This window comes from Haliotis rufescens, unplaced genomic scaffold (assembly GCF_023055435.1).
Source record: "Haliotis rufescens isolate VD_foot unplaced genomic scaffold, xgHalRufe1.0.p SCAF_15, whole genome shotgun sequence".
Classification (NCBI taxonomy): domain Eukaryota; kingdom Metazoa; phylum Mollusca; class Gastropoda; order Lepetellida; family Haliotidae; genus Haliotis; species Haliotis rufescens.
In genome coordinates this window covers 26,961,076-26,971,047 of record NW_025963835.1, presented here as the reverse complement: position 1 = coordinate 26,971,047, position 9,972 = coordinate 26,961,076, and the positions used below count along the sequence as shown (strand labels likewise).

General features: G+C 41.1%; 1 protein-coding gene across 6 annotated transcripts in view; it reads left to right on the top strand.

Annotated features, from left to right (window-relative positions):
• Window positions 1-2,796: 2,796 nt before the first annotated feature.
• Window positions 2,797-9,972, top strand: part of LOC124140201 (RNA-binding protein Musashi homolog 2-like) — a 90,032-nt gene continuing 82,856 nt past the window's right edge. For 3 of the 6 annotated variants that reach the window (XM_046507623.2, XM_046507622.2, XM_046507620.2), the window contains exons 1-5: window positions 2,799-2,970; window positions 3,155-3,195; window positions 3,632-3,713; window positions 5,055-5,139; window positions 6,360-6,401. In XM_046507623.2, coding sequence (XP_046363579.1) covers window positions 2,906-2,970; window positions 3,155-3,195; window positions 3,632-3,713; window positions 5,055-5,139; window positions 6,360-6,401 — 315 coding nt within the window. In that variant the 5' untranslated portion in view covers window positions 2,799-2,905. Of the gene's footprint in view, window positions 2,971-3,154; window positions 3,196-3,631; window positions 3,714-5,054; window positions 5,140-6,359; window positions 6,402-9,972 lie in introns of all 6 variants that reach the window. The other 3 variants (XM_046507618.2, XM_046507616.2, XM_046507621.2) reach the window with 2 other exon arrangements.

Below are 9,972 nucleotides of genomic sequence, written 5' to 3'. Positions count from 1 at the left end.
GAAGAAATCCTAGAGAAATTCAAATCCGGTGCGAACTAACCTACATTTGATGAAATCCTTTGAATGATCTGGAGGATGTGTGTCATAATGTTATACAAGTGTAACGAGCGCGGGAACTGCAGCGTGAACTGCGAGGGAATGTCAACATGCGTCACCCTATACAGCGACAGATGGACGCTATTTGTTTTCTGGGCGGGGCGAAGTCCCCAACATGAGAACCTGCCGTGCGGTGCAGTGACTCTCAATTACTTTCAATTACTGTGCAGACATACAAGAAATATATGTCTGCACTTGGAGCATAGTTTGGTTTGGCTATCATCATCATCGTCGATGTCGTAGTCGTCGTCGTTGTCGTCATTCGTCTTCTTCTCATTACTATTATTATTATCAATATCATTATTGTTATTATAGCTAACAACTAAGCAAGGCAACAAATGTGGTAAAATTATACAGTGTTCGTAAAGGCCAATTGCGTGCACTTTCATTTGAAATTTTCAACCAAATTTCACGATAATTGAACGCGAATTGCCAAATCACATTAAGCAACCCTCCCTTTCCAAATCTGCACTTGCTAGCATTGCTTGGAAAATATGAGTTGATGAATTTTTTTATGTGTTAATATCCAAATAAAATATTTTCAATAATTAACTTCTTTGGAATAATTCATTAGTAATCAGATGAAATACTTTGAACTAGGAACATGAGATTGGACGGAGTGTTATGATAGAGTCACGTGATGAAGGGTCGGAGGTGGCAGTGTGGTGGTCGTTTCGGAACCCGATAATAATGACAATCAACGGTCATCAAATTCTAGTCAGCTTTACTACATCCATATTAGATTAAACTTTAGAAATAAAATATAGGTTTCCTTTTACATCACATCATTACGCGGTTTAAAATAATCACTAACGATTTAATTACATTATAATGTTTTCAAACACCCAATTATGAATCAAAATTATGGTCTATTCCCCAAGATGTCGATTTCCTCGAAATCATGTCTCGTGAGTGATTGCTCGTGGCACGTGCATGTGACGCAGAAGCCCGAGATTTGTTATTGTGATGGACGCCGAGCCTTACTGCTGACAGACGGGATTCGGTTTTCTTTCAAGGTCATTGTTTTGTAGTCAAAGAAGCGAGACTGGTCGAACGGGTGGGACAACAGAATAGGGGGTGGGGGGTGTCGCTGGTGACCTCTGGTTGATTGTAGATCTGAGGGTGCAGAACGCTAACTGTCAGCGTCCACATGATGAGGAGGATACGGGTCAGTGCCCCGCAATACCGACCGGCGACATTGTCCTAGGATATGCTAATTGGGGCATTAACCATCATCGTTAGCCCGCCAATCATTTTGTAAAGAGAATCACGAGCGAAGGTCAAATCAATAATTTGGCCCTTTCACCGTAAATACTAATGTTATGAATAAACGGATATTTCAATCTGGGTAGACATTTTGATAAAGTAAAAGATTGTATCTACATCTAAATACATAGTAGTTATTTATCAATTCACATAATCATTTTGTGAATCATTTCGTGAATTGTGATTGACACGTGGAATAAGCAGATAAATAAAAACAATCTTTTGTAAATAATTCAATTATTATTATTTTTTTATGATAACTTATTATTGGCATTCCGTCCAACATCAATACAAGATATGTTATTGCACTTGAAAAAAGTAAATTGATGTATATATAAATGAATACACTTGTAGCATTGAATGAAGCTGAAAATCATTTATCTCTCTTTCCAGTTATTACAATGTGTCATAGATTGACACATTGTATCAACAAAGACAGTGGTTTTGTGGTAAAACTGTGTAACTATTATTAATTATGTTGCATACATCAAAGTGTTAGTAAACAATGTAGTTTCACATTTCCAAACAAAGCTATTGAATACGGCTATGTGTTATAGGATTTCGGCAACGTTTAACCACATAGTCGAACACAGAATCGCCCGCTGGTGTGCGGTAAATGTAGTTTACAACACATAACAGATTATTTGGGTCTATCACAGCTGCTGAAAACATCTGTGTATATGCCATATCGATTTGTTATGTGTTCGTAAATAGTGATAAACACAAAATCAGAAAATGTTTGATTGTCGATAGACGCTTGTAGGATGTGTTTAGGCGGAGGGATGAAGCATGCTCGTTATGGGATTTACATCTCGGTGTCTGTGTGCAATTCTTCAACTATCGACAGGCTAAACCTTGCATGACAATAGACAAGAATGCCATCACCAGTAACCTTTGCATGAATTCTTCCTCAAGCTCACATAGACACCATGCAGCAAACCGATCATGCCATTTTGAGATTAATCGGTAATGTTTTTACGGTTGTAATTTATCTATATTTTTTCTCTAGTTAAATTAGCACGCTTGAGTTGGCCAGCATTTCCCAGTACCAGGCTCAAGGGACCCGCTCGCATTGACTAGGGTTTATGTGAATAAATCGTACGGCAGATTATTGCCATTTCTCTCTGCGATCTCGCACAGAGGCAAAAAACAGATGCATTCAATAGGACTTGACGTGTGTAATCAAAGCAAAAGCGCTACCGAGCTTAGGGCCTCGGCTTGTCATTGGCTGCTATTTTCTAACATAAGCATGCGGGGCGGGTTTGTTTTCATTGTGCTGCATAGACTCAGGGCGTAACGACCAGTCAAATATTCCCATGACGTCAGTGTAAACTGATATCAGTTGCCCGGCAACGGCCTGACAGCCAATCAGCATATCAGGATGGGGTGTCAATCAGCAGTCCTTCGCGCCTTTGTGCGACGCGCGAAATGCCCACCCACGACGAGCCAATAGATGTGAGCGGGAGACTATCTGGGCAGCAGGAGCCCACGTGCGACTCAGTCAGTCAGTGGAGTAGATAGTTAGGAGTAGCCGGATAGAAATATGAAGATGGACTCTACCCAACAGTCATCACCAAACAGCACGGACGAAATCCCTAATGACCCTGGGTAAGTGACTATCGCCATCTTAAAAACCCCGATCTTGTTGTCTGACAGTTGGCCGACATTGCTCTCTCTTTCCTTGTAACATTTGGAAGATTTCTCTTGATCGAGAACGCTAAACTCGTCCAATTAGGTCAGCGTTTCAACATGGCCAAACTCTCTCGTCACACCGTTTCTCTTTCTTTTACAGGAAGATGTTTATCGGAGGCCTCTCGTGGCAGACGACTGCAGGTTAGTGTGTCTTCTTCTTCTTCTGTTATTGTTTCGCGTGCTGTAGTCTTGTGTACTCGCCCGTCCATTCATGGTGTACATCAACTCAGCCGTCGGCCCGGCTCGCCGAGTGATCTCGCCTTCCAAGTTCACCTACGCTGAGGCGGTGGGGAGGGGACTTATTGAATTGTGATTTGAGTTCTTTCGGAAGTAAGCCGATCTCTCTCGTTATGAGATGAGGGAAATGGGTTCTGAGAACGGAAAAGCCATTCTACAACCGAGGTGACTTGCAGTTTAACGCAGATAGCGGTCAGAGATGACTATAAACAATTCACTAGCGTGATGCCATCATTATCTCCCATAGCCTGTCTTTCATCCAGCGGTCTGCATCCTTAATATCCAAACTGTCAACGCCATATTTCTGTACGAAAATAACACATGCAAATGTCGTTTTCAGAGGGCCTACGGGAGTATTTTGGGAAATACGGCGAAATCAAGGAAACAATGGTGATGAAAGATCCCGCTACCAAGAGGTCCAGGTAGGGTGCTTTCACCATTTTGCTACTGTGTGCACGTCCATCAGTCAACTGCTCAATGAACGGCTAGAGTCGCCCAGAGTGACCGGGATGCGCCTCGCGTCCAGCGGTTAGATTAGAACTGTAGTGTAGATTGTACGAATGCTAGAATTTCCTAGTCAAATGGCCCTTATAACCTTCATGCACTCTGTCCGGTATCCACCCTGACCTTGCTTGTGTCTACGGGACTTGGTCGCTACGCTATATGTGTGTCTGCAGTAACTTACATCACCCTGAAAAATATACATACATTCCCGTGTGACCCCCTCCCTTAGAAATATATAATCATTTCCAGACGATGCATTTTAGAATCGAATGAATATCGATAACAATGCTTACAGTTTCCCTTATCTTTTGACCCCAAACGAAATTTACATCGTGTAAGATTGTCAATTTACATATGCCCATTCAATGTGTCTGGGTTGCCAGATTGTTTACGTTTGGAGCTATACAGTGTTAATGACGCTAGGAGTTCCTTTCTGTCACAACTTACAGGCAGAGGTTGTTGTCTATGATGTTCCCACAGCAAGGGCATAAAGCGTCAAGTCAAGTGTGAAATGAAGCCGAAAATATCCCGACTGTGTGCTAGCAGAGCGGGAATCCCCTCTCTAATGAGCTAGCTGGAATATTTTCCTCTCACTTCCAAACTCACACTCCGAGCAGGAATTCCTCACCCAGGGTTCACACACCTTCTGCTTTGGACAGGGTTGTTTTGAAAACCCGCTTCCTGAAAGCATTTTTTCTGTGAAAATATTTGACCTAAAAATACTTCAACTGTTTCGGTTTCACACCCTTTCTTTTAATTTGATGTTTTTTAAAAATCTATTTTTGTGTTAGGTGAATATCATTTTCTATTTATGTAATGTTTTGACTTTTATGCAAGTCTTGTGTTCTTAGACATAGTCACACATGAATTAAGAATGACTCCTGTTTTAAAATAAAACATCCCATTATAAATAGTTCTCATATTCACAAATAACGTTTCTGTGAAAAAAGTATTTCTAAATGTGGAATTTTTTATTTTCTGACAGTATTCTCAACATAGATAAATATCAATCCAACAAAAGTCTATATCAATTTTACATGACATTTTTTCAAGTCAACTGTTTCTAGTTTTCATACAAACAGTATATGACTGTTCCCCTGACCATGTGTCCCCTGCATCCTCACTATACCATGTTCTCCATCCCCTACTACTCTGTGCAAAGGCTTGTTGCAGTGTAGCGTGGTCATGTTGCTGCCCCTACGACACCCCTGTGAAGGCCTAGTATTCTGTATACTGACGTGTAGTGGTCTGTTTTTCAGGGGATTCGGCTTCGTAACATACCGGGATCCTGCTAGCGTAGAGAAGGTTTTAGCTAGCGGCCCTCATGCTCTAGATTCGAAAACGGTACAGTAGCTTCGTTCTTCATTGTAGTTGGTTGGACTACGCCACAAAAATATGACACCTTGAAAATTAGATATATCGACAAAATTGAATTTACAAATTTATATATTTATGCTCATTTTTTGGAATATGGATGAAGCCAGTCATTCTGATTGTCAAAGATTATGACACCTCAAAAATTAAAAGATGTTGACAAAATGACATTGCAATTTTAACTCTTTGGAACATTCTGACTGTCACACAAATTTGGAAATTTATGTGATTTTTTTTTTTAATATTGTGTGAATTTGTTTCTTAATGAATTAACTTTTTAAGAATTATAAGTTGGAATTTCGAAGTAATTTCTGGCTGTCACCATTAATTTGTAGCACTTGTCATGACATATATCACATCATGGCTTATGGCCTTGTTGAAAGGTTAGTTGACTAGAACATAGCATGTTTAGTACGCCTTTTCAAAGTTGCCATTGATGTAGTTATTTAGCCAAATACTTGATCTTATCCACTGTTTTTGGTGTAGCTGTAGTACTCATATAACTGTATGACTTATCAAGTTACCGCTTCTTAAAGTCCCAGATACTTATCTTAATTTGCTGTGGCATGTTAAGAGTTTGATTCAGAATAATTTATTCATAATTACAATGTTCATTTTTGAAGCTAAAGGTTTTATTTTTGTGGCGTATAGTCCAGCACCCAATTTGTAGCATTGTCCTCACGATGTATAATCATGTGCTTGTCACCTTTACCTAGAGGCTTCGGTCGTTATCTTGTATCCATAGACTTCATGTGTTTGTAATACCTTCAATTTATACCTTTTGTTATTCACACCTCATTTCAGATAATATCTTATTGATTGTAAACGCAACAATTTATCACAGTTCAAATTCTGTGTTTATGTGTAGGCCTAGAGTACTGTTGATTACATCACACCTTATTCCAACTGTGTTAATGATCGTGTATTCAATAGCACAAGCTATAACCGAACCGTATTGACGCTAAGCTTTCTCCAATCTCTGCTTTTGTGCCAGTGTTTGCTTATACCGACCTGGTAAAGAACTTCTAATGGTATTTGCCTGCACCAGAGTGCCTACGCCAGCGAGTAACGTATAGCTGCATATTCCATTTCTATCAATCAGTCGGGTAGGAGTAGTCGAACAGGTTTCACATCCATCCTGGCACAGATACTGTATGATGGACAACTATTGTTTTCTTTTCCCCTCACAGGTAGACCCTAAGGTGGCGTTCCCGCGGAAGGCACAACCGAAGGTGAGTTTGTTGGTATATTGATCTTACGGGGAGTCAGGGAATTGTTCAACAATCCCGGGAAGTGACCACGGGACTGTTGTCTGCTCTGGCAATGTTTTGTGCAACAAAACATTCCCACAAATCAACACCACACTTTTTGTTGATATGCAAAATCTGAATGCTGAAAAGCCAGGTGTCAATTTTTAGAGCAGGTTTTCAAAAACTGATCCAGTGGATTGATCTGAAATGTGTTCGTCTAATAGCAGTCGTTAGCATGCTGTGAATTATGGGTAGAATAAATATTTGACGGAAGCCACTGACGTCAAAGGTACCATTATGCGGTAGGTCTGATCCGAGATCGGTGGCTGTTTGCTAAGGCCAACTGCAGCGCTCACATCCTTCATTTGCGAAATTACAGCCATAACTATAAACTACAGTGGAATGCATTCCAAACTTGAAGCAGTCGAACAGGAAAGCTGATGGCTTATACGAGAATATTGATTTTGTGCTGTGTCTAATAGCAAACTGTAACTGACCGAGCGACACTGACGACTAGCCGGAGACTAGCCTGTGACGGGGTAGGCACCATTGATATAGTAATCACAACTGCCGGATTGAAACGAAAATACATCGGCGCCACTCGGAACATCCTGGCTCTAGCACAAGGGACTATTCTAAGTAGTAGTGAATATTTCGATGTTGGTTTCGTGTGATTATGCTAATAGAAGTTAAATGACTGACATCCATTGCTTAGTTTGGTTTGGATTCATAAATCTTTTATAACCATGACAATTTGATTATCAGTGTTATTTGGGTGGGGCAGAAGCCAGGCAAGGCATTTGTTGTTATTTTAAGATCATTTGTTCCCGAGATTTTTGAACGTGTAAATCGAGATGTACCTGAAGGATATCATGACGATAGGCCCCCCCTTTGATTTTAACAACCGTTAAGTATACATGGGTTTAAGTGAGGGCAAACTGCCTTGAACGCTAGCACAGGAAGCTATTACCCTCACAATGAGCATCCTTCCTCAATTAATTCACCACGGCCATAACTACAGCTGAATGAAAAGTCCAGGCTGGGTGAAAAGAGTGTCATTATTACCTCACGGAACCACTCCGCCCCAGGCTATTTTCAGTGGGTCAGTTTAATCAAGGTCAAAAGGTCATGTTGATAACCCTAAAGGGTGTGGTGTAGACAATATCAGGCCTCGGGCACCAGCTGTGATGCAGGGTCTTACTTCACGACACAATGTCGACCCAGGGACATTGTGTCGACTCAATATGTAAACAAAAGTTTACAGGGATAGAGCATGGTAGGGGGAGATTATCTAGAACAATAATACTCCTGACTTATTGTGCACAGTGTTTCCTGAGTGTTTGAGATGCTAGGCCTCTGACTTATTACTCAACCATCTTTTGAAAAATACAGGTACACCTGTCATTGAAATTTTTGCAATTAATATTTTCATCACATTTGGACCCTGTCTTGTTTCTCGTGCAGCTGTTCATTTACGACATGGTCAGTGAGAGGATACTTATCAGATGAATTAATATTTAGACTGAATGGTTTTGAAAAACGATACATTTGGTTTTGTATAACTGTCTCTTGTAGTGTGATTGCTTAGTGATGATTAGTGTAGGAGGGTTGAAGGAGTCGGGCTTGTAATGTATCACAAGTTGATATAGAATTGACATAACTTAATGAGAAGAAGAATTGTTCTCAGAGACGTACAAGCACATTACCTATTTCTTGCCCAGCATCAGCCTTAGAAATTCTTGTTTCAGAGGACTAGTGTAAAGCTTCTTTCACTAGATATCAGAGTTTGTAGCTTGAACCAGACAAACATGTTTACTATGTTGACACTTTCTGTCAATTTTATTCTGTTTCAATTTGTAAACAAATCAAAGCATTGAGAACTGGTTCAGAATTATAGCCCTCAAATGCCACTAGTCAATGAGGGCTCTCTTTGGATTTTTGTCTTGTCCACAGCACAATTAGTAGTGTCGGACAAGAAGATTTCAAAGGCTGCAGCATTTGAAACTGCACAATAGCCCTAAAAGTTCTCAACGGGAAAAAAAGTCTTGGGAAAAGTAGAAATTATGGAAATTGGACAGTGTTCCTCATCAGTGTCACTAGACAAGAGACACTGATATTCTATTGCTGATAACATTAAATAATTTTGTAAAACAAACAATCCGGATACGATTCAGGGCTGAGTGTACAAGCTGTACAGGGTTATGCAACTGTGAAATGACTGGTGTATACGACGGCAGACTGGGTGGACTATTCATCCCCTCTAAGTGCTCCATGTGTACGAACGTGTATGAAACCACCGCCCAGACACCAAAGCAGTGCATGTGGCGGCTATAAAAAACCTGGGCCTGTGATCCAGGGAGGTGTTGCGAGATTAGTCTTCTCACTGGGACCCAATTCACAGTTTCTAAAGAACATTGCACTATTTGAATTGGCTGGAACAGACACTGTCTTTGTGTAGCCTGAGATTTGGAGATGGTAGATGGGGAACAGGTTTCTTAAGGAGTGGGGGGGGGGGGGGGGGGGGGGGGGGGGGGGGGGGGGGGAGGGGGAGCAAGTGCTGTCTGTGGGGAGGGGGAAGCAAGAACTCTGTATGGGGGAGGGAGGAAGCAGAACTGCTCTGTGGGGGGGGGGGGGGGGGGGGGGAGAAAAGAGAGGAAAAACTGTGGGGGAGGGTGAAGCAAGAGCGCTGTGAGGGGGGAGGTAGGAAGAGCTCTGTGTTTGAATGAGGGGAGGAGTTGATACCTATATGTATTCAATTTAAAATGAACATACATCAGTTTTTGTATCGCAACTATTTGAAGGTGTTGGTCTGAATTGAAAGTGCAGGTGTTCTGTGAGAACCTGATCATGGTATAGAAACCTGTTCTCAATGCGACAGAGATGCGACAAGGTTGGAGGTGCATTCACAGTATTTTGAAATAATGAATAGAAACTGTCAGAAAGTGGATTAACTTGAATTTAGAGGTGGAGAGGCTAGTTCAGGAAGGAGACTGAAATAGAAGTTCATATTTAAAAAGATCTAGTAATAAGCTCGATATGGTGTGATTTGTTGTAGTTGGGATGGTCACTTTTCAATTAAAATTAGGAACGTTTATACTAAATATTCCTGTTTAACGTGTATTTTTCAAATCAAGTGACCTGGCATGATAACTGCTATATTAGAGCTGCTGTATTTTCTATGTATGGCCGAGTCTGGTCCATTCTCTGTATACCCGATTTGTGTATATACTTAGTGTGTATACTGTATGGGATAGTGTGATTCTGCAAATACAATGAATAAAAGAGCTTGGTGAAGAAAAACTTTAAGACCACCAGTATAGGCGGTCGTGTGTTCTTCTAGAGCATGGGGGCAGTCAGCTGATGGTTTGGGCCATGTTTGCTTGCTAGCTGAGTTGGGGTATCAGTACATGGGTGTGGCTGTGAAAAGTCTAACCTTTGACCCAGTGCAGCTGCCAGCCTCAGTTTGGCAGACAGATGCATGGTGGGAAAGAGCTCTTCAGGGAGGAGGGAGAAAAGTTCCATTTCTAAGTAGTTTACGCCTCATTTGTCGAGT